The following is a 24,937-nucleotide window of genomic DNA, read 5'->3' on the forward strand; positions in this document are numbered from 1 at the left end:
AGATGATAAAAGTAATTAGAATAAATGAGGATAAAAAAGTAAAATAAGGATGTAGACTTAAAAAATAAATTATTTGTTTTTATTTATTATCAAAAGTTTTTTTTGATATAATTAAGTTATTTTATCAAACATATTTAATTTAATAACTTAAATTAAGTTATTAAGTCACTTTAAGTTATTAAATCTAGTTGATCAAACACCTACTAAATTATTTTCTTAAAAAAAACATTCAAAATTTATTTCTATAATAATTAAATATTTTATTAATTATTTTTCAATTTAAATAACTCTCCCGTTTCAGTTAATTTTAATCTTTTAGCATAATAGGGATAAAATCAAATATCAATTATTTCCATATCTACATGGCAATAAAATCTAGGATTCTATAAATATTTGTTTCTAATTTTCCACGTCATAGTAAAGATAAGATCAAGCCTATATCAACAAAATTTAGCGTTATGTGAATACAAATAAACATTGAATTAAAATTATATGATAAGAAGCAAATAATATTCTAGGAAAGTAATAAGTTAATAACTAATAAACGTGTACCTTTTATTCATGGACGACAGATGAACTGTATTGTCGGTAAATGGTGGTGACTGGTCCAGCCAGTCAATGACAGGGTGGGTTGGTGGATTACGGCCAATTCCCGGTAAACGCGTCATTCTCCGCCACCGACTCCTGCCACCTTACACGTACACCAACGGCTGCGATTGGGTCATGAAATGAACGACAACCGTCGATCTAGATCCCGCCGAAACTCTAAATGAATCTGGTCTGAAACACGCCTCAAGGGGCGCTTGAAGCCCTTGGAATTCGCCTATAAATAGGACTCGGGTTTACGAATTGAGACTCGCAGAACCAGCTCCAGTTATAGGCGGCGGTCACCTCCCTTCTCTCCCTCAGATCTGCTTCTTCGGCTATCATAAATTTTGAGGTAGTTCTGGGTTTTTCAACTTTTGGACCTTTATTTTTCTTTGATTTTGTTTGATGGTTGAAAAGCTGAGAAGCTTTGTGGATTGAACGTCTGTTTTCTTGGCAGATTTGTTGGTTTTGATGCTAATATTTATAGATCTAAGTACATGTTACTTGGAATTTCGTTGTTGATCTGCTGGTTTGTGTTGCATGAATCTAGTGTACTGAGATGATAAATTTGGGAGCATGTAGACTAGTTTGCTCAGAAATGCGCTTGAGAGCTGCAGATCTGAATCTGACGACCTGTTTTTGGAATTGTCTCGCTCAGTTGCAGCCGAAACAGTTTGATAAAATTAATAAAACCTTGCATTTTAGTGCAATGAATCTGCTCCTTTTAGCATTAGATTTGCGCTACACTCGCTCGATTTGATCGATCTGGCTATTCAGCCGAAACAGTTTGATAAAATTAATAAAACCTTGCATTTTAGTGCAATGAATCTGCTCCTTTTAGCATTAGATTTGCGCTACACTCGCTCGATTTGATCGATCCGGCTATTCTTTTTGGTTAGTGATAGCCCCTTATATGGACCTAGCATGTACTAAATATTTGTTTGGACTAAGTGAGAAATAGGGCCTAATTGGGATGATGAGCGGGAAAAAGTAGATGGATCTCACTACCTCTTGTGTAGGAAGAAGTGGGACGCGTCTTATCACCGTGATAAAGATGATATGAGAGATGACTTGAATGTTCATTTTTATTGGACATTTATATCCCTTAGGGGTTGGCTTTGCCAAGTTTGTATGAAAATTTTTGGTGTCTTGTGAAAGAACTATTCTATCAGGTCTCATCCATTATACTCCACTTATTTGAACAATGGTTGGGTTCCTGTATTCTACTTGCTACATGTTGACTGCCTCTTATATTTTTAGGCAAATTCTTTATTTTCCATTTTATTTTTGTGTGTTCTGTTTGCATATCGGTATAACAATTATACTACTTGTTCTGTGCAGCTTGAGTAAAATGGAGACCTTCCTATTCACCTCCGAATCAGTGAATGAGGGACACCCTGACAAGTTGTGCGATCAGATCTCTGACGCAGTGCTTGATGCTTGCCTACAACAGGACCCTGACAGCAAGGTTGCTTGCGAGACTTGCACCAAGACCAACATGGTCATGGTCTTTGGAGAGATCACAACCAAGGCCAATGTAGATTATGAAAAAATTGTGCGTGACACGTGTCGGGAAATTGGATTTGTATCTGACGATGTGGGTCTAGATGCTGACAACTGCAAGGTCCTTGTCAACATTGAGCAGCAAAGTCCAGATATTGCCCAGGGTGTCCATGGCCATCTCACCAAGCGGCCTGAGGAGATTGGTGCTGGTGACCAAGGCCATATGTTCGGCTATGCCACCGATGAGACTCCGGAGCTGATGCCCCTTAGCCATGTCCTTGCAACAAAGCTAGGTGCCCGCCTCACTGAAGTCCGCAAGAATGGCACCTGCCCATGGTTGAGGCCTGATGGTAAAACCCAAGTAACTGTCGAATACCACAATGATGGTGGTGCCAGGGTTCCAATCCGCGTACACACTGTCCTCATTTCCACCCAGCACGACGAGACTGTCACCAATGACGAGATTGCAGCTGATCTCAAAGAGCATGTCATCAAGCCTGTTATTCCTGAGAAGTACCTAGACGAGAAGACCATCTTCCATCTTAACCCATCTGGCCGTTTTGTGATTGGTGGGCCTCATGGTGATGCTGGTCTCACTGGCCGCAAGATCATCATTGACACTTACGGTGGCTGGGGTGCTCATGGTGGTGGTGCCTTCTCTGGGAAAGACCCCACTAAAGTTGATAGGAGTGGAGCTTACATTGTTAGGCAGGCTGCAAAGAGCATTGTGGCCAATGGGCTGGCTAGGAGGTGCATCGTGCAGGTGTCTTATGCTATTGGTGTGCCTGAACCCTTGTCAGTTTTCGTGGACACCTATGGTACTGGAAAGATCCCCGACAGGGAGATACTCAAGATTGTGAAGGAGAACTTTGATTTCAGGCCCGGGATGATTTCCATCAACCTTGACCTCAAGAGGGGTGGCAATGGCAGGTTCTTGAAGACTGCTGCTTATGGGCACTTTGGCAGAGATGACCCTGATTTCACATGGGAGGTGGTAAAGCCCCTCAAGTGGGAGAAGACGCAAGCGTAATCTCAGTTACTGGGACGCTGTTAGCTTGTTGCTTTGCTTCGTTATATCTGCGAGTTTAAGTTGTCTTTTTTTCATTTTTATTCGATTTTGCATCTTCCTCTTAATTGATGCTATCAAATGTTTAACTAAAGGGTTGAAAGCAATTTTAAAAGAATAATATGCGTTTTCTTTTGGGATGCTGAGGAAATAATAATGATATACCAAAATGAGAATTGTTAACCAATTTTTAAACAATAATATGCATTTTCTGAATGTATATTGATTCCGTGTTCTTGTTTTATGTTGTTTTGCATTGAAATTACTCCCTCCCTCTAAAAACCTTCTGCCAATCAAATTATCAATCATTGGACATTACCTACTTACATAATTTCGTGAGTTAATTGTCTTGTGTTTTTAACTTGGAAGATCCAATCATATCAAATTATCAATCATAGGATATTACCTACTTCCTTTAATTTTTAACTTGGAAGATCCAATCATATCAAATTATCAATCATAGGACATTACCTACTTACTTTAATTTCGTGAGTTAATTGTCTTGTGTTTTTAACTTGGAAGATCCAATCATATCCCATCTCTGTCAAAAAGTGGCATGGACGAGAACGGCTGAATCCCTTAAAATGTTTTTAAATGTGTGGTGACTGGTGGGGCCTAAAATGTTGTTGTCGGTGGGTCGTTGAAAATGAACCATAAATTGGTGAATCGCACCCAGCCTCTTATTTATTTTATACAATTGCTGGCTCAATCCCAGCCTTTCAAACTTTCCTTATTAAGGCCTTAGACCAGAGTAGAGGGCTTACTTGGATTTTCAATGATATCAAACCGAAAGAAAAAGAAAAAGAAAAAGAAAAAGAAAAAGAAAAATAATAAAATAAAAGCTTAAATTGATTTAGACATTGAAAAAAAGGAAATAATTATATTAGAAGTTGTTGGAAATCATTTTTCTTCTATGTTTTCTTTCCCTGGATGTGTTTGGCTGTATTTCAGACGAGAAATTAATACAATGAAAGGAGTCTCCCATCATTAAGTGTACCACCGTAATACATGATCCCTCATGAGGCAAAGGGAATTACGTAGGATCAACGGTGATACAAAGAATTCAATTTCTTTACAATTCGGAGCTTCGCATCAAATGACTTGTCTTTCATCGATACGAGGGCAAGGGCCTTATGGCAACATGATTCACCAATCAGGCCCATTAAGAATTCTTTCTGTCCAAACTTGTACCGACAGGAAAGAAGGCCCATATAATTGCAAAACTGAATAAAATGAGAATCTCAATTCTAAGCAGGAACAATTTTTTAAAATAGATTCCCGTTCAACAGAACCAAACATTCCTTTAACAAATCATAAAATAAAATATAAAAGTGTTTTCCAAAAACATCTTTTGTTATTTTTAAAAATAATTATATAAACATAGAGAATAATTAAATTTAATGTACTATATAGATAATTTTAAAATATATTTAAAAATATAAAAAATAAGTTAAAAATATTTCAGGTTTCTAAACAAATTTTTAGAAAATAAATTTTAAAAATGTTCAAAACTATTTTTCAAAATTATTTTCGAAAATACTTGAAAAGAAAAAGACTAATTCACTCGTAAATACTTGTGAAAACCCACTCTTTAACAACATAATTATAATATAAAGGAATAATTGATTAAAAGGGACCAAAAATCTCAAATTTGTAAAATTAACCTCTTCCACTTTCTCCCATTTTTAAACTTGAAGAGTAACTCATTTTTGACATAAATACCTTTCAACATTTTTATTAGTGACGGGTGTTTTAAAAAAAAATGATTACTTTTGTAAGAAAAATATGAAGGTATTTTTGTTTAAGATGGGTAGTTTTTAGGTTGTAAAAAGATGAAGGGTTAGTTTTTCAAAGTGGAGATGATTTCATCATTTTTAATCCGTTATCCCGATATAAAAGATCCCATTTCCTAAATTTTCAGTTAAAACCATTTTTTTTTCATAAGTTGTGAAAATTGGATGATTTTTTGGAACAAATTTTAGGCATTTACAACTTTTTTTTAATGAATTATTCAAAATACAATAGGAAATATAAAGAATAGTTTGAATTATTTTCATTATAGATAGCTTTTTTTTTTTCAATTGAGAAAATTATTTTGATATTTGAGTTTCTAAATAAAATTTTGTTCTTAAAAATAATTTAAAATTATTTTTAAAAATCTTAGTTGTTGGAACGTCATTTGTTTGTTTGGCCCTGGTTAGCCGTACCACCGGGACTAGCCGTAATGGGCCGGACTAGAGTGGCCAGCGCAGATGGTACCAGGAGGGCAACCTCAACGTCCTTAAGTCTTGGACTTGGGTTCGAATCCTGGGGAGGCCACTCTGGTCCGGCCCATTCCGGCTAGTCCCGGTGGTACGGCTGACCAGGGCCAAACAAACAAATGACGTCCCAACATTAGTTTTGTCATGTGATATAAGAATATTGTTTTCAAAACATTTTTTTAAAATTATGATACAGTTTGGTTGTTGTTATTTAAAAATAAAATAAAAAACTAAGTAAAAATGAGTTTTTTGTATGGAGTACAATCATGACATGAAAAGAAGTTATAAGCATGCAAAGAATATGATTAAGACAAAAAAAAAATCAAATGATAAGTATCTTTTATTAATAACGTCTCATATTGTATATTAAACTTGATGATTGATTTCAAAATAAGATTTCATAAACTTTTAGATGGTATAGAATTGTAATTCCTCAATCAAGAAAGTCCTCGGGATGCAATTGGTCATGGAAATCGGGAATGTCCACTTTGATCTCACGATCTTCTTGATCTCCATGCCTTGATCCAAATCTTTCCTAGAACTCTTAGTAGGGCCATTGGGTGATGGTTAGTATAAATTGAGAAATTGACCCTTAAATCTTGGGATGACATGATCAATGCTTTTATGAAGACATTCTTATAAAAGTAAATTCATCCTTAAAAAAATACAAAAATAAAATAAGTAATCAAAAGTGTTGCAATTTTATACTGAACTATTCTTTTTAGAGGAAACCTAAAATTTAAAAGTAAGATAATTTTAATTTTTTTTTTTGTGATTTTATTTTTAAAAAAATATTTTCAGAATGGATGTTCTTTAATAACACAAATAATTTTAAACCCACTAGTATATGGACATGAGGCTTTGGAGTGGGGGAAGAGTGGCATCTAAGGGAAATGCTATTGGTCTATTGTGTATCTAATAATCATCATTCTATTACTTTCCATGCCTCCCCCGGCCCAACAAAAAATGCAGTGCCTAAGACAAAAAACTAAGCTTCTCATTAAACCATAACTTAGAGCCAACTCCATATGGATTATAATCTTCATTTGAAAATAAATTTATTGCCAAATATAATGTTTTCTTGCAAATTCTGACTCTTTTGTGATACAACAAAGTCATTTGGCCTAATAATACATTCTAAGAAACCAACTTTGAGTTAGTATTTGACTTTTGAGTTTAGTGGTATAAGTAATTTTTATATCATAGGTAATTGTATTTAGAGTTTGTTTGGTAAAATTTCTATCTGAAGTATTTTTAACGAGAATATTTTCTTTAAAAGTGTTTTTAAGAAAATCATCTATCAAATGTTTTTCTAGAAAGTGTTGTAAGCGATTTTTCAACATTATAAGTCGTTATATTCATATTTTTGAAAGAGTTTTCTAAATTTGGTCAAACACCCTATTTTATTTCAAAAACACTTTTTAAGTTAAAAACAAGTTCTAAAATCATTACTAAACGGACTTTTGTTTTATTTTCGTAGCTACATCCATTCAATTGAAAGATTTTCAAATCTATTGTTGCAAATGGGACTCTAGGTCGCAACATCAATCTATTGTGTTTTTTTTTTAATCTTTACAAATGACCCACTTCTCTACCAAATGAATTTTAGAGAAAGCCTTTTCACTTGTAATGGACACGTTTGCTGGCTAAACACCTTTCTACAATTGAAGGTTTGGTAAAGTTTTGATCAGTCAAGCAGGACTCTCATTCATTTCTCCACTTTATATCACCCAAAGTAATCAAATAAATTGGAAAGAATTCTTGACCCATTTTCAAATAGAAAGCACCCCTTCTCTTTTCTTCTACTGTCTTTATCTAGGGCCCCCCCTACAACATTTTTTTTTTCTCAATTATTTAAGATGTCTTCCCTGCAAGAAGTGTGAATCCTCTTAAAGTCTTCACCCAAAGAGAATCATTATCCATCTCAGTGGGGCATCTTGTAGCAAAGGTCTTAAAATCTTAATGGCTAAGTGAAATTTTACCCCACAAACTACAAATCCTTACCAGGAAAATCCAATATCTGGCGGATAATGTGGACACTTGTGCCTCATCTTCATGGGTTATTGAGGCTCTGTATATGCAGTTGTTACATCACTTACCACTACACCAGTTCTTTTGGGCAATAGTCACAAGGAGCCAAGAGAAAAGGGGAAACAAAGAGAAAAGTTTGGCTGTGTGATTGGTTAATGTGAAAAAGAAATCTTCATGCAGACAAAAGGCCATGCAAACTTAAAGAAGACTCTTGTTTTTAGATGACAATGAGTACTAATATTTCATGCATATTCAAAAGGTAAAATCAGTTGATTGAAAAGATTCAAAAAGAAGAACTCTAGTCAGCATCAGTAAGGGATCAACCCCATATCAGCACAATTGAGTGTTAAATGTTGGTTTTCTTTTCTTTAGTCAAAATTTTCTTTGGTTTTTTGTTTTTGGCTGAGAATCTGTGATTTGGGAAATAAAGCCTTGTAGGATTAGGGTATTGTTGAATAACTTAGAAAATGTTCAAGCACATACATGATAATAACTTCAGATTTTAGTTCTTCTGCTGAAAAATCAGAACAAAGGTTCAAAAATGGTAGGAGAATTTTCACAGAATAATCCAAATGGGAAAATGGTCAAGTCAAGTACCAGCTCTTAGAGAAAGGTTATTATGATTAATGGCGGTGTTTTGGCCTTTTTGGGGCATTGTTTCTGGTTCAGAAGGACATTTAACTTAACTCAGAGGTTAACTTAGGAGCAAAGTCAATTGGAATGAAGGGTGGGTTAAGCTTTCAAACCAGACTTAGGACATCAAATGCCAGGCATGAAGAAAAGTAGTGCAAAACTGGCAGACAAGTGTGTATCAGAAGCTAATACCTTCCCTAATATGACAATGGTAAAGATCTAATCCAACATGGAGAAAAAAGAACAGAGACAAACCTTCAAATTTTATCAATCTCCATCTTGGTTTATTACTGCTACTAATGGCTTTTCTCTGATAACCTGAAAGCATTGCTTCCAGCTTCCAACTTTCACCACTGGGGACTTTCTTCCACTGAAGAGAATACATCATTGAGCACCATGTATTAGTACACCCTGGCACTCCTCTCTGTCTTGGTCTGCAAAAGTAAGGACATCGACACCGCTCAATGTCAATGTCCTGAAAAAGAAAGAATGGCCATGAGAATTGGGATTAACTTTAGGCATCTCCAAGTTCAATTCTTACTTAACCATTCATTAAAATCACAAAGAAGGATTCCATTAATATATAGAAAGGGTAATTAAGATGATGAAAAGACGAAGAATCCAGAGTTCTAATCGTTACAAATGAAAGAAGCAATGCAGTAAAGAAAAAAACACGAAAAAAGGAGTGCAGCAAGTTTTGAACTAGAATTACTTCCCTAATTATTTCAGGTTGAAAGTTTGATCAACCATGATAAAGGAAAGAGGAAAAGTAGGTTTTAAACGTGATTCACATGTGCCAAATGTCCTCATTTCCACCAACTGTTAGGCAGGGCAATTCATGGACAATAGAGCACATTTCTTTCCTCTTCCCTGATCTTAACAATGTAGGATCAAATTCTGTCAAATGTTGCATACTGTATTCTCAGAAGATGGCATTTTATAGTGGAAATTGCACTGAATCTTCAAACCATGATTGAACAAATTTGAGGACAAACTGTTTTATACTTCTTTCTCTCTTATGGATTTTATATCTGTTCACATGTGGAAGCCAAAGGTGATTAAAAAGAAAGAAGAAGATGATAATGATACTGCCCTTTTTCTTTTGCTTATGAGATAAGATATTGCCATAAAGGTGCCATGCAAAACTTTAACTGATCCAGACAAAGACAGAAAGGAGGGGGAAAATTTGGAAGAGAAAGAAAAGTAAAAATCATCAGCAGTCATTCCATTTTATTTATTTATTAAGTAGGCACAGGAACTGTGAATTGACTATGAATTGACTCCTTAGAAAGTATGCAATAGTTATTCAGACATGTATAAGAAAGTTTACAGGAGTTCTTCAGACAACAGAAATTGCATATTCAGTTCAAATGGAACTAACTGCTATTGGAAAAAGCATTCAGTCATCGATTCAACAACAAGCTTCACTCTTAATTAGAAGTAGTTCTACCCATACAGAATCCATAAAGGAAGACGATGAAGAACATGAGTTGCTGTGGGCTGCAATTGAGAGACTGCCTACTTTCAGACGGGTCAGGACTTCATTGTTCAGTGATGACCATGATGACGGAGATGGTACAGGAGAATTTGAAGGGAAGAGGATGGTTGATGTTACCAAGCTTGAAGATCTCGAAAGGCGGATGTTTGTTGAAAAGCTCATCAAGCACATTGAGCATGATAATCTCCGATTGCTGCAGAAACTGAGAGAGAGAATTGACAGGTGATCCTGCTCCTGAATTTTGATATATAAACAAGACATGACTAAAAGCCATTGATAAAAATCTGAACCTAAATTCATGAATATCTCTCATTTAATGATTTCCATTTAGAATATAGGCACTAAGTTTGTTAGATTTTGAAGCTTATAATAGCTTTGATTTGCTTCCAGGCATGGATTGATACTCAAATGAACTAACCAAGTTGATTTCTTTCAGAGTAAACGTGAAATTACCAACTGTGGAAGTGAGGTACAAGAACCTGTCTGTGGAAGCAGAGTGTGAGGTAGTTGAAGGGAAGCCCCTCCCTACACTATGGAACTCTTTCACAAGCATGTTATCTGTAAGTTGCCTTCTGCTCCCATGATCTTATATTTGAATTGCTGTGCCTTTCCTTTTCCTTCTCCAACTGGGTCGACAAGAAGCAATTGTGTATGTACTAGCAATGAAACTTCAAGTTTTATCCAAGAAGTTAATGGAAAATAACACTTGAACAGGTTTTTACCAAGTTGGTCCAGTGCAAATCTCAAGAGGCGAAGATAAGCATTCTGAAAGATGTCAGTGGCATCATCAAACCATCCAGGTAAATATACGTACATATACATAGATATATATAACTCTATCAAGATAGTGCTTTGTATGAGAGAATTCCTTCCATGGTGTGGCTGATTTTTAATAGAGATGGGAGACCATGGTGGAAAACACAATAGGAAGGATGGGTTTTATTTGAGTAACGTGTTTTGTGTAAAGGGATGACCAAAAAGTTCATGAACTGGTTGGTTATAGTTCTTTAAGAATGAAAAAATTAACGAAAATTGAAGAAAAAAACATTAACAAACTCTCAAGTTTATTTGGAAAATGAAAGGAGAAAATTATTCATCCATGGATTGGTTTGCATGCAGGTTCACCCTTCTTCTTGGTCCTCCAGGCTGCGGAAAAACCACCTTCTTATTGGCCCTCGCAGGAAAACTAAACCAGTCTCTTAAGGTTAGTTATCCACTTCTACCATCTTTCGCAATTCATTTAAGATTTTCGATTACCTTCTGAAATGCCCAAGATCCAAATTGGTTGTTTCACTAGCCAAATTTCTCGCCTCAAGTCATGAATGAAGCTACGAATATGAGAATCATTCGTTTCTCACAGCACAAGAGCTGTAACCTTCGTTTCACGGAGAAAACTAGGAATAACCACAAGAGAGGATCTTTTGTTTGTTTAGAAGAATTATATTCTTATTCTTTTTGTTTCCTAGAGAGAAAAAAAAACATATTTCTTCTCTTTGTGATTTTCAGGGAGAGAAGCCAAAATATCTCTCTGTTTTTCAGGGAGAGAATTCTCATCGAGAGAGATTTCACTTAGAAAGAGAAAAAAAAATAAAAAAAATTCTGTTTATTTATTTTTAATAGTGATAGTTTCTGGGTAGTTTTAAAACTCCCAGAAACAAACTACCCACCCCCATTTTCTTCCAGTAATTGGGTCGGGTGGGGTCAGCCCACTTGGGCACCCAAATCCAACTCGAACAATTTATCTGTACATTTGGATGAATTTCCTACATATCTCTCCAGGTCACAGGGGAAATCTCCTACAATGGTTACAAGTTAAATGAGTTTGTTCCTCAGAAAACTTCAGCTTACATAAGCCAATATGACCTGCACATTCCTGAGATGACTGTAAGGGAAACTATCGATTTTTCCGCACGCTGTCAGGGTGTTGGAAGCAGAGCAGGTAAGGTCCACGAACGTGCCATTTTAGTATATGTATGCATATATATCAAAGTAGATGTTTAACTTCCATTTCTGGCTATAAAGAAATTATGATGGAAGTCAGTAAAAGAGAAAAAGAAGCAGGAATTGTACCTGATCCTGATATTGACACATACATGAAGGTAAGCACAAATTGATACAATCTTTGATTTCTTCCCCCCTACAAGGAAAAATTGTTTAGTCTCTTAGGAGATTGGGATAGTTTTGACAGGCAATTTCAGTTGAGGGACAAAAGAGAACTCTTCAGACAGATTATGTTCTCAAGGTAAATTTTCATCAAAGCAGAGCTGCATTAATATGAGGAATGGAGGATTTAAGCTTGCATTTTTCTTCATATTTTGACTTGTAAACAACACATTATGGACCTGCAGATTCTTGGGCTGGATATATGTGCTGACATAATGGTTGGAGATGCAATGAGAAGAGGCATTTCAGGTGGCCAGAAGAAAAGACTGACAACAGGTAGTAAAGAAAAGATAGACCTTCACTGCTCTACTCCTACTCCTACTCCTTGTTCACTCACATGCCTCACATACTTGGTACATCAATACAGTTTTTTGACAGAAATTTTGATCCAAGCGTTTCTTGAATGATTTGTCTGGCAGGGGAGATGATTGTTGGACCAACAAATACTCTATTTATGGATGAAATCTCTACTGGATTAGACAGTTCCACAACTTTTCAGATAGTTACCTGTCTCCAGCAGTTGGCTCATATCACAGAAGCAACTGTGTTGGTTACACTTCTTCAGCCAGCACCCGAAACTTTTGATCTATTTGATGATCTAATACTAATGGCAGAAGGGAAGATCGTTTACCATGGCCCTCGCAGTCATGTTCTTCAATTTTTTGAGCATTGTGGATTCAAATGCCCAGAAAGAAAGGGTGCTGCAGACTTCCTCCAGGAGGTGAGAATTCGGAGAATAAGACATTTTATATCCACCTGTTATTGAATACCTCCTAATTGCCAACCACTTGTTCATTTCCACCCTTCCCAGGTAATCTCCAAAAAGGACCAAGAACAGTACTGGTGCCGGTCTGACCCCTATAGGTATGTTTCAGTGGATCAATTGTCTGAGATGTTTAAAGCAAGTCCTCTTGGAAGGAAGCTAGATGAGGAACTTGCAGAGCCATATGACAAATCCCAGAGCCACAAAGATGCTATATCATTTAGCAAGTACTCCTTGAGCAAATGGGAATTATTCAAAGCTTGCACAGCAAGAGAGCTGCTCCTCATGAAGAGGAACTCATTTGTATATGTGTTCAAAACAACACAGGTAACTTCTTATTGCTGCTGATCACTTGCCAAATTGCCAATGTCCTAGAGGGTACATGTCTTAATTCCTCTTGTCCTACAGCTTGTCATCGTTGCACTCATGACAATGACGGTATTTATACGCACTCGGATGGCTGTAGACTTGCAACATTCAAATTATTTTCTGGGTTCTCTGTTTTATACACTTATCAGACTTATGACCAATGGAGTTGCAGAGCTGTTCTTGACTATTTCTACACTTCCAGTGTTCTACAAACAAAAAGAAGGGTACCTATACCCTGTATGGGCATATTCCATTCCGACATCAATCCTAAAGACCCCATATTCCCTTGTTGAATCCATTCTTTGGACATCAATTACTTACTATACCATTGGATATAGCCCTGAAGCCAAAAGGTTGGAATTCTTCAGACTTCAGAATTGAATTGCACAAAAATGTGGATAAATGATTCTGTTCTCTCCATTTCACTACTTATTTTTCCAATGGGTGGTAGGTTTTTCTGTCAGTTCCTTCTGCTATTTGCCTTACATCAAGGATCAACATCGCTATGCCGGTTCTTGGCCTCAGCTTTCCAAACTCTGATTACTGCATCAACGGTTGGTTCTCTGGTTTTGGTAGGCATGTACTTGTTTGGAGGCTTCATTGTACCACGACGTAAGTTGATCAATAACCATTTCCCCCACCCCACCCTAAGTTTGAAGGGGAAAGAACTGCATTCCTTAACAGAATTTACACTTTTCAGCCTCTTTACCACCATGGTTGAGATGGGCATTCTGGGTTTCTCCATTGACATATGGGGAGATAGGGATATCAATAAACGAATTCCTTGCCCCACGCTGGCAAAAGGTAAACTCCTTATATTATAATCTTGTTGGTGACTTTCCAAGTGACATGAATTTGTTAATGGTTTTGGTTCTTTCTCATTTGCAGGTTTATGCAGGAAACACAACTATAGGGAGGAGAGTCTTGGAGAGTCATGGCTTGAACTTTCCTAGCCACTTCTACTGGATATGCTTAGCAGCGTTGTTTGGTTTCACCATACTTTTCAATATTGGGTTTGTCTTGGCCTTGACTTACTTCAAGTGTAAGCCCATCTTAACCAATAAATAAGCATAAATATACCATTTTGGAAACATACAGATCATATACATACGTATAAGCCTGTCATGTGTACAGCCCCAGGGCCGTCTCGAGCGATTATTTCTAAAAAGAAGTTGTCTCAACTACAAGGAAGTGAAGATTGTCACAGTAGTTCATGTCTAGACAATGATTCCACCCTATCAGCCTCTTCCAAACCGATTGCAGAAACAAGAAAAACTGGTAAGACAACCCTACATTTGAAAAGATAATATCCAATTTGCAAAATGGATTGGAGATTATGAAATGATACAAAAATATGTGTTTCGTTATTCAGGGAAGATGGTGCTGCCATTTGAGCCACTGACAGTTGCATTTAAGGATGTGCAGTACTTCGTTGATACCCCTCCAGTAATCAATCCAACTAACCTCTACATTGATCTTCTAAGGCTTTTGTACAAGAAGTAAAAATTACATGCTAACTTCTTTTCCTTCCCTTTCCTTTGGATAGGAAATGAGAGCAAAAGGGGTCACAGAGAGGAAACTTCAGCTGCTTCATGATATTACAGGATCATTTAAGCCTGGAGTCCTTACAGCTTTAATGGGAGTTAGTGGAGCTGGGAAAACAACTCTCATGGATGTTCTTTCTGGAAGGAAAACTACAGGAACTATTGAAGGAGACATAAGAATTGGAGGGTATCCCAAAGTCCAAAAGACATTTGCCAGAATATCAGGCTACTGTGAGCAGTATGATATACATTCTCCACATGTTACTGTGGAAGAATCATTAATATACTCAGCTTGGTTGCGATTACCTCCAGAGATTGATTCAGAAACAAAATATGTATAACATCCTCCTTACATATACCAACAATACCATGCTATTATTCGTCACATAATGTTCTTAAGCCTATTAATATACTTATTGTGCAGAGATTTGTTGAAGAAGTCATTGAAACAATTGAGCTCAATGATATCAAAGATTCTTTAGTTGGTATGCCTGGTCAGAGTGGTCTATCTACGGAGCAGCGAAAAAGGCTAACAATTGCAGTGGAGCTTGTTTCTAATCCATCAATAATTTTCATGGATGAACCCACATCGGGTTTAGATGCCAGAGCAGCTGCAATTGTCATGCGTGCGGTGAAGAACGTCGTTGCTACAGGAAGGACAACTGTCTGCACCATCCACCAGCCAAGCATCGACATTTTTGAAGCATTTGATGAGGTAGTACCAGTAGATATCCTTCATTCAAGACATTTTTGAGGCATTTGTTGTGCTTGTTCTTTTGAACATGCTCCTTCTTAATTGTCCACCATTACCATAGCTGGTTTCATAGCAGTCTTCTAAATTTTTCCCTTTAATTTGATAGCCTATCCACAATCAAACACCCCTCTTTAGGCACTTCTCTGTTAGCCATTTTACTTCCTCCTTGGTCTCTGCTCTCTCTGTATAATTATGCCAAGATAATGGAAACAGCACTTTTGACATCTCATGGCCGTAAATGTTTACTATTCCCTCATTTCTGCTTGTAGTATTATTAAAACTACATTCCCATACAAGTTATTCATACAAGATTAACCAAAGAAATATCTCCTGGTAATGCAGTTGATTCTAATGAAAAGGGGAGGACAAATCATCTATACTGGTCTGCTGGGTTATCATTCAAGTGAACTTATTGGATATTTCGAGGTATGCTCATAATCCCGACATTTCTCAACTAAGAAAATGGTTTTATCGTGTTTGGTTTCACTATGGAAAATATAAAAGAAAATCAATATAGTTAAAATTAGTTAGAAATTTATGCATTTGTAAATTATTTAATCCATATGTCATGAAGGAAAATAAGTGAAATGAATCTGAAGCAGCATATATCTGCTGATCCTCTGTGTTCCTCCATGGATGATCACTTCTTTTGATGGTGTATAGGGTCTTAATATTAAATCAAATGCTATTCCAGGGAAAAGACAGTACAAACTTACTAGTATATTATTCTTCCTGCCAAACAATGCCCACTTTTTACTCAAATTTTTCCTGTCCAATGTAGGAAAGGGATTTAACATTTTCTATACTTAACAGGGTATTTCTGGATTGCCAAAGATTAAAGACAACTACAATCCAGCAACATGGATGTTGGAAGTTACTTCAGCATCAGTGGAAGCAGAACTCGGCTTAGATTTTTCCAAAATCTATAAGGAATCATCCCTTTACCAGTAAGTTCTCAATGACTATACTCAGATTCTATAGAACAGAAATACTTCTAGGAAGCTTTTTGGAATCGTCTCATGATGCTTATATTATTCTTCTGTTTATAGGGTCACAATAGAGCTGGTAAATCAGTTAAGCAAACCCCCACCAGATTCAAGAGACTTGAATTTTCCTAATCGTTTTCCACAAAATGGTTGGGAACAGTTCATGGCATGCCTATGGAAACTACATTTGTCCTACTGGAGGAGTCCTGAATACAACTTCGTTCGTTTCCTGTTTATGATTCTTGCTGCATTTCTTTTCGGCGCCACCTTTTGGCAGAAAGGACAGAAAATGTAAGTCATCTCTTCGGTTTGGTTGGATTCTGATGAGGAGCATCAATATGCCAACTTTGTATATTGATGCTCAGTCTAAACCCAAACCAGAAAATCAACAAGAAAACAGGAGGACACACACCAACTTTGTATCCACTGAATGCCTATGATATTTTAAGCTTTAGTTCTAGTTTCTTTGCAGTTTACTTTGGTAATGAAATGGAAGTGTGTTTTGTGTCTTCAAAGAGACAATGCGCAGGATTTGTTCAACATACTTGGATCAATGTATCTTGCTGTCATATTCTTGGGCATAAACAACTGTTCAACAGTTCTTCCCCATGTTGCCACTGAGCGCACCGTTGTGTATCGGGAGAAATTCGCCGGAATGTACTCTTCAAGGGCTTATTCATTTGCACAGGTAAGATATTCTTGTAGCCCCTAAATGTTATTAGCCTTTGTTACTTCAAATATTTCAATGAAGGAGTTTCACAGGAAATAATGGAAGTCATCTTTCCAAATGTTGTAGGTGGCCATAGAAGTGCCTTATATTTTACTGCAAGCCATTTTGTATGTGGCCATTACATATCCTATGATAGGATACTACTGGTCACCTTACAAGGTCTTTTGGTACTTCTACGCAACATTCTGTACATTTCTGTACTTCGTATACCTTGGGATGCTGATAGTTTCACTGAGCCCAAATTCTCAAGTGGCTTCCATATTAGCAACGGCAGCATACACGATACTGAATCTTTTCTCAGGCTTCCTTATGCCAGGACCGGTAAGCCCTTCCAACTCTTCTTTATTCTACAGTTTTCTTTGATAATGAAGCAAAACATCTAAAAGAGAAAATTTCCTGTTCATGACCAACCTACTAATGGTGCTAATTCGTGTTGATACGTCGTGTTTTTATCGCATTAAAGGTCAGATACTCTACTGATTAGGTCAATCCAAACATAACACGAATAATAAGAATAAAAACATACTATTTCACCCATTTAACCATCAAGCATTATTTCATAATCAGATGGAGTTAACTCTTGTATGAATTTAAATGATTAATCTCTTAATCTGAATTGTTTATAACTTAATTTTGATCTATTGATTAATCTCTTAATTTTAAGTGAGCCAAATATAAGTTAAATAGGTTAGAGTTATAATAAGATTAATTAAGTGAGTCAAATTTGTTCTATGCAGATTTATTAAAAAATAACCTACTCATTAAACGGGTTACATAGGTTGACATAAATTTGGCTTAAACACGATTATAGTTAACCCAAATTCATAAAAAAACATGTTGGGGTCAAGTCGTGTTAGGGGATTGTATCAAACTTTGCTAGCCCTAGCATCCATGCCAATCAGACAATACTTCTGAACAACCTGGAAGTGGAATCCCTCAAGCCACTATTAAGAAGAATATACACTAAAAAGCATAGACTCTGAACCACAATGCCAGTCCTTTGGAAAATGGTTAGTAAACTCCTTTCTCTTCCACATGCTAAAGAAAGATGCTAGAGGACCTTGCACCAAATTATCAGAATTCAACCTAATTATTTCCTGTAAATTTTCTCACAAAACATAAAATTTTCATTTTCCATCTTCACAAACATCCCTAACAAAATAGAGTTCAGAGGAGGATGCTAGAGACCCTAACCAACCAAATTAAGAGAAATAAACACTCTGTGTCTTTAATAATACTGTGTTGTATACTTTCATATGGTGGAACTTCTTTTATGATTAACACTGAATGCATTGAAGCTAAAGATGATAATTATGGTATTTTCACTTTCTATCTTAAGCATCATCCTAATAAAAATAGAGTGTAGAGAAGGATGCTAGAGACCCCAACAAACCAAATTAACAAAAAAATGATGTTCCCTGTGTTTGGTTATGCAGAAAATTCCAAAGTGGTGGATTTGGTGCTACTGGATTTGTCCTACATCCTGGTCCCTCAATGGCCTCTTGACTTCACAATATGGAGACATGAAGAAAGAGATACTGATATTTGGGGAGCTTAAACCAGTTAGTTCCTTCCTGAAAGATTATTTTGGTTTTCAACATGACCATTTAGGCCTTGTGGCTGTTGCTCTTCTTGTTTTCCCAGTTGTTTTTGCATCTCTTTTTGCATATTTCATCGACAAATTAAATTTTCAAAGGAGGTGAAAGGATGAACACAGGTTGCTGTCTCATATTTAGCAACAAGATCCTTATTCCAAAATCTAGAACTTCTTCATCAGAATACAGATGACTTGCATGTATATGTATATGTACATGCAAAAAGAGACAGTATGTATATGTATATGTATCAAAGCATGGTTATGGAAATTAAAACAACACTCTGCGGTTGGTAGAAAATAATGCTTCTGGGATTCTTAAGCCAAATTATGCATGCACATTGATTTTTTTTTTTTTTGTCTTTATGTTGTTGTGAAGTGAAAGAAGGCATCATGTAAACGTTTTCTCCAAACAGGCATTAAAAGGAAAAAATTTCCCTTTGATCACACTCCATCTTTGGCCATACACAAAGCCATCCGTTTGGCATTGATAAGTCTAATTCTTTCTCCCACTAAGCATTAAAGAAAGATCAGATAACTAGCTGTAGATGTTTCCAGAAACTCATCATTTTTCAGCACAAGATTGTCCTCAGTTTTGTGTTTCAACCATTCTACATATGTGGGCCTAAATATAGAGGGCAGTGGTATCATGGAGGCAGCCTGCCAGTAGCTACTACAATGAACATTTATGTGGAGGGGTTGAGGATTGAAGAGATGAAAGAGCAAAATCTCAAAGAATTCTTTTATCAATTCTAATAGAAGCAGAGCCAACCATATGGGGTTGGCGTTCTGTTCCATTGGCTGTTGAAGATGAGGAATTTGAATTCATTGAAGAGGATGACAGATGGTGTTATGCGCTAGTAAGTTTTGTGTATGGTTCAAGCTTTTTTCACTTCCATGAAAAAAAATTGTCAAGAAACGTTGAAAGGGAACGGAGTTGTGAGAGGTGTGGTCCCTTGTTACAGGTGTGCTCCTCTTCTCAATTAATTGCAAGGAATTGGGTCAGAGAAAGTAATAGATGCAGTATTTGGCATGTAATATCACTGGAGGAATCTAAGGATCAAAGAAAATCTCTTATCCAGACCTCTTGCAGACATCTGCATAGAGTTAGGAGCTCAGCTTTGTTTGCCTCCCCCCATATGATGGCTTAAAAGAAGCTAAGTGTAGTTTTTGACCTCAGGAAGTGCCTCCTACACCTACTTGGGCTGTATTTCACAGTGAGGAGGAAAACTCTAAAGCTCAGAGGGGCCAAAAAGATATGCAGCCAATGCAGCCTAATACCAGTTAATTATAATTTATAATACCAGATAGAAGAACCCTCTTCAATTCCCTTGTAGGCAAGGTCCATAATGCTCTTACCACATGTATTTTCTCCCAAACACAATATGATGGATGACCTACAAAAAATTGTTTTCCTCGAAAACATTGTTACTTCTCAACACCCATACAAACCAAACCAAACCAAACCAGTCCTATAATGTTGCACATCTCCAGAAAACTCAACCAATTCCGCTTGCCACAACATAACTCTATAAGAAACTCGATGTTAAGAGTCAACACCAAATCAAACATTGCAAACAGAGCATGTGACAGACAATCAAGGCAATGTATCAATCAACATTTGTCATGCACATAATGCAAGTACAGAGCATTGAAGTATTTAAGTTTTTGTTTCACTAGGGATGCCATACTTCCTATTTATGATTTTCAAGACCAGCACCTTCAACTCAGAGTATAACTTCAAAGTCCAAATTAACTTGGACAAAAAAAAAGAATATCCACAGTTTGTATCAAAGAACAACAGAAATTTGACCTACAATGTAAAAGGGAAGTTCGTTCAATACTCATACGGTCAGTGATAACAAAAATGAAGTTGAGTTCCAAGATGCATGTTAAAGAAGTTGGGACAAGGATAAGACATCTCAAAACATATCATCCCACTACAGATCCTCCTGAAACCTGATTTTTCAAGCATCCCTCCTATTGTATCCACTACTTAACATGGAGATAATAGGGAAACCTCAACATATACGAAGTGGCAGAGTAGATAGGATGAGGACTGGAATTCCCTCCATGTACTCTTCAACTTTTCAATTAAATTTGCTCTCAATTACAATATATACCCATATCTAATTCTTTTTATGGGTTCAATAATTAAGAGGTGTAACACTAAAAATCCATCCATTTCATTACTATGATTATATCATATACTTTTACATGAAAATAAATCAATCAGAACATTTCACCGTGAAAATGTTGCACACCTCCTCACACAGCAATAAACAAATTTCTGGAGAAGAAACCACTAAAGGGCAAGAGCTCAGCATATCTTGTTATTGCATGTTAATAAACACACCATAGATGCATGAGTTTTTTTCTGAACAATTTTAAATACATGAAAGAAATATAAAGATAAATTGAAAAATAAATAAATAGATATATAGATTAAACCTTTAGTCTGCACTCTGCACCACAAGTGCATAAAAAAATTCTACAAGAAGAAACACAGAAAATGGTTACAAATATCTTCATTGTCTGGAAACTGGGTGACAAATTTGAAAAGAAATCCAAGTATAGATTCAGATAAAGAGACAATATTCATCATAACAGAAGCCACGTCTGGATGTTAAACATAAAAAATGAACGAACAGTGCCATTATGGGAGCCAAAATAAATTAAAACTCCTTTATATTATCAATTTTCTATTCAAATAGAAATTATTTCTGAACATAACATATTTCAGCAGGTTACTCAGATTTATGTCCAGTATCCAGATGATAACATTTTTTGTGAAGTCATTTTATGTCTTGTTTTCAAGGGAATGATATCCTTCGCAATTGATGGAATCACAGAGAAAAGAAAAGATTTAGCATCGAACAACATCATTCTTAAATGAAATGTACTGATTAACATTTCAGTCCTTTGATCCAACATTTTGAGGGACAAATAACAACATAAGATGAATCAGAATAAAAATCCCAACCGCAAGCAGGTGAAATAGTGCATAAAAGCAAATCCAGCCCAAAACTCTCAAACTGGTACTTGAAGCAGTCCAGAGTCCAGACTTACACTTTTGAATGGTAGTTCTTATATATATAATTTTAAAGAAAGCAAGTAAAAATAGTATGCACCAGCATATGCACAAGAATGCATATAAGCAAGGAGCATGAGAAAGAAGTACACAAGAATGAGAGCAAAACCAGAAATAGAAATATTTAAGGCAGTTTCCAGCTGTTATTTGCCCCTAGACATGTGCTGATCTAAGCTGCTGCACCACATAGCAGCTTTCAGAATATTGAATGCTGCCTTGAAGTTGATGGAATTACCCAGAAAGGGCATAGTAACAGAAATGGATTTAGACTTGATTAAGGCACTTGGCATTCATATAGATCTTCTGGGAACATGCATGCTAAATATAAGAATGAACTGACTTACTCATTGACTGGCAAACTTCAAACGAGGCTAATGCACAAATAACATCATGGGAACTGGGAGAGACCCGCATCATAATCTGATGTGATAGATTTTTTTTAGACCACAGCATAACCAAGGAAAAAATGAATAAGAGGACAATTGGCATTTCACAGGAAGAGAGCAGCTTTCCATTTCTAGGTAATATAAAATCTCTCCAGCTCACTGAGAGGCATCCGTTAGCTCTGTCATACATTTAAATACCCAAATAGTTTGCTCAGAAGATCACAAATGCCTGGAGGATCTAGACAGTACTTCATACAAATCATGCAGATAGACAGGTGGTAACTACACATCTACCCCAGAAAGTGATGGCTTGGTTACCTCATCAATCAAGGCCCATTTAGCATTCAAAAGGAGCAGTTTAGCAGCTCCTGTACAAAACTTGGGCAAGAGCAAAAGCAGTTGTCATTAACCTCAATCAGGCATTAACCACATATTTCTTGCTACAAAGCCTAATCACCTTTTGGACCATCAGCAACCATCCTCTGTCTCTCCTGCTCCAAATCATAGATTTTGTCATTCATGCCTTCCTTTTTATATGCCTCTACCATGATAGAATAGGTTGTGGAGTCTGGTTGACAGTGCTTATCTTTCATCCGATTGAAAACTCTCTCCATTTCTATCAAATCCTCAGCCTTTGCACAAGCAGAAATAACTGCATTATAAAATGAGGTGTTCTCAGGTATCTCAAACTTCCCAGCCAATTGAACACTGCTTACTACTTTATGGAAAAGGCCTGCATTAGCATATCCTCTAATAAGGCAGCAAAATGTCTTGGTATCGGCTTTCATGCCCTCAGCACGCATCTGATCAAATGTGTACTCCATGTTTTTTGCATCCCCCACATCAGAAAATGCCTCGATCACATTATTGTAAGTTGAGGTCGTCCAAGGAAACTGAAGCTTGCGCATGTACTCCATCACTGATGACATCTTATCATACATCCGTTTCTTCCCATAAGCGCCAATCAATATATTAAAGGTGCGTGTTTCTGGTTCAATTCCAAAATTCCGGAATTTCTCATACCATTTTTCCATAATTTCAATCTGTCCCTTGTTACCAAACAAGCTAAGAATGGTGTTCATGGTCCAGACATCAGGCTTGCTTGAGGTGCTCTCAAGCATTCCTGACAGCACTTTCTCCATTTCGTCAAATTTGCCTGCCTTCCCATAGCCACTTAACACTATATTTTGTGTAACTGTATTTGGAGTTATTGATCGTACATCCATTTCTTCATAAAGGGACTCAACCAGTTCAAATCGAGAAGCGTCAACACAAGCCTTGAGCAGGGTACTGTATGTAAAAACATCAGGCTGGCAACGAGGGAGGGTCTTCATTTGGTTGAGGATTGAGAATGCTTCATCAATGAGATTGCTCCGACAATAAGATGCAAGCAGAGCTGTATAAAGTTCAGTGGTGGGTTCACATCCTTCTTCAACCATTGTGTCAAAAAGTTCATGAGCACGAAGGGGTTGCCCAGATTTTCCAAGCAGAACAAGGAGCTTCATGTAAGTCCCTTCTTTTGGTTGATAAAAAGGCTGTTCTCTGAGCATCTCAAAGACCTGAACAATTGAAATGCCCACTATTATATAGAAAAACAATAAGACCCAGTTTTTGATCCATTAACAACATGGTAATATCAGTTCTATGATCATGAAACGGGAACACTCAGATAAGAAAAACCTCTTTAGAAACAGTAAGGGAAAGGAAAGAACCAAAATGTTTTCAAACCAAGGCCACCCCCCAACCAAGAAGACCAATGTGAGTGCTTCAAGGGCAAATGAATATGTTAATTGACAACTCTAGGCAGCAAAAGACAATAAGATATTAAGTGCTTAGATTTCCCATGAGAACTGGACTGCCCCATTGCGCTTTGGATGTAGTTTTATACATAAATCCATCATGGCATATTCCGTCATTACGAAAAATGACAACCATTGTCAAGAAAAAAAGGGGGGGGGGGGAGAGAGTTTCATAAGGTGGCAAAGCATGAAACTGAGCCTAGACCTCAATTGTGGTGATGAATTCAATTTCCTCTTATGGCCAGAGTTCCACATTAGAAAATAGGCTTCTACCTCGAAATGCTATCTAAAATTGAAAGGAGAATCGCAAATACAGTAGTGGTATATGGGGCTACAAATTCTAGAGAAAATTTTATTTTTGTTAACAAAAAACTCCTCTCAATTGAAACCTGAAGGAACTATTTGGCTGAATTGAGACAAAAGACCGATAAATTTAGATTCTTTAATTTCGGTCAACTTTATAAGCTAGCCAAGGCAGTTAAAAATGATTATAATGAAGGAAAAGGAAATGGACAAGAGAAGAGAAAAAAACCTCAAGAGCTTGGAGCCATTGCTTTTTGAGGACTAGATCGGACAAGGCTTCGGCAACGGTGTTGGCCCAGGCCTTGGCGTCGTTCTTGCGGTCCAACTTCTTCTTGATATTCTTAATGGGCGTCTTTCTGGATCTTCCTTCCGCCGAAGTTCCTGGAAATTCTCCTTGCTTCCACAGTCTCTTCTTACCCACAGCTGAAGAAGAAGAAGAAGAAGAAGGAGTAGAAGAGGTCTTCCTTCTCGCTGGTGAAGCGAATGCGCAGCGAACAACTCCGCAAAGTGATCCATGGTGGTCTCTGGGTTTGGTTGCAGAGGTGGCCTTGTTCTTGTCTTGGAGAAGAGGAGAGGGAAGCAGGGAGGATGAGAAGGATAGAGAAATCGAAGCCATTTTTGGGTGTCTGGTTTCTAACTACTAAGAGTCCTGGAGTCATACTGTGTTTGGATATGGAAATGACCTCCTTACCCTTATCCTTACCCCCATATCCCTAATTTTTATTTTCCGCTATTTTATTTATTAAATTAATTTCATTTATAAATACACTTAAACACCACTAGTTTTAAATTTTCTCCATTACTACCTTTATGCATATAAATTTTATTTTCTAAATAATAATTTAAAAAAATAATATATGTATAATGAAATTAAT

The 24,937-nt window shown here is 36.7% G+C and overlaps 3 protein-coding genes across 3 annotated transcripts; 2 read left to right on the forward strand and 1 right to left on the reverse strand.

Moving 5' to 3' along the window:
• The first annotated feature begins 825 nt into the window (after nt 1-825).
• Nucleotides 826-3,421, forward strand: METK2 (S-adenosylmethionine synthetase 2). Its single transcript, NM_001397864.1, has 2 exons — nt 826-940; nt 1,930-3,421. Exon 2 carries the CDS (start codon nt 1,940-1,942, stop codon nt 3,119-3,121), a length of 1,182 nt encoding a protein of 393 aa, NP_001384793.1. The 5' UTR covers nt 826-940; nt 1,930-1,939; the 3' UTR covers nt 3,122-3,421.
• Nucleotides 3,422-9,379: 5,958 nt separating this feature from the next.
• Nucleotides 9,380-18,811, forward strand: LOC100263041 (pleiotropic drug resistance protein 3). The gene is made up of 24 exons (XM_010651375.3): nt 9,380-9,802; nt 10,017-10,140; nt 10,295-10,380; nt 10,700-10,784; nt 11,360-11,519; nt 11,603-11,679; nt 11,769-11,822; nt 11,929-12,019; nt 12,163-12,464; nt 12,555-12,833; nt 12,915-13,228; nt 13,327-13,487; nt 13,576-13,679; nt 13,764-13,917; nt 14,010-14,153; nt 14,248-14,321; nt 14,422-14,754; nt 14,844-15,134; nt 15,516-15,599; nt 15,987-16,120; nt 16,223-16,450; nt 16,676-16,847; nt 16,956-17,210; nt 18,326-18,811. Exons 1-24 carry the CDS (start codon nt 9,453-9,455, stop codon nt 18,590-18,592), a joined length of 4,323 nt encoding a protein of 1,440 aa, XP_010649677.3. The 5' UTR covers nt 9,380-9,452; the 3' UTR covers nt 18,593-18,811.
• Nucleotides 18,812-22,062: 3,251 nt separating this feature from the next.
• LOC100257907 (pentatricopeptide repeat-containing protein At3g06430, chloroplastic) lies at nt 22,063-24,725 on the reverse strand. The gene is made up of 2 exons (XM_002274868.5): nt 24,292-24,725; nt 22,063-23,519 (listed from the first exon to the last, which is right to left on the reverse strand). Exons 1-2 carry the CDS (start codon nt 24,676-24,678, stop codon nt 22,410-22,412), a joined length of 1,497 nt encoding a protein of 498 aa, XP_002274904.1. The 5' UTR covers nt 24,679-24,725; the 3' UTR covers nt 22,063-22,409.
• Nucleotides 24,726-24,937: the final 212 nt, after the last annotated feature.

This window comes from Vitis vinifera, chromosome 5 (assembly GCF_030704535.1).
Source record: "Vitis vinifera cultivar Pinot Noir 40024 chromosome 5, ASM3070453v1".
Lineage (NCBI taxonomy): Eukaryota > Viridiplantae > Streptophyta > Magnoliopsida > Vitales > Vitaceae > Vitis > Vitis vinifera.

Coding starts and splice junctions, on each gene's coding strand:
- METK2 (NM_001397864.1), top strand. CDS start 1,940: ATGGAGACCTTCCTATTCACCTCCGAATCAGTGAATGAGGGACACCCT.
- LOC100263041 (XM_010651375.3), top strand. CDS start 9,453: ATGGAACTAACTGCTATTGGAAAAAGCATTCAGTCATCGATTCAACAA. Junction 11,823..11,928: donor AGACAGATTATGTTCTCAAG/GTAAATTTTCAT, acceptor ATGGACCTGCAG/ATTCTTGGGCTGGATATATG. Junction 14,322..14,421: donor ACTTCGTTGATACCCCTCCA/GTAATCAATCCA, acceptor TCCTTTGGATAG/GAAATGAGAGCAAAAGGGGT.
- LOC100257907 (XM_002274868.5), bottom strand. CDS start 24,678: ATGGCTTCGATTTCTCTATCCTTCTCATCCTCCCTGCTTCCCTCTCCT. Junction 23,520..24,291: donor AATGGCTCCAAGCTCTTGAG/GTTTTTTTCTCT, acceptor TCAATTGTTCAG/GTCTTTGAGATGCTCAGAGA.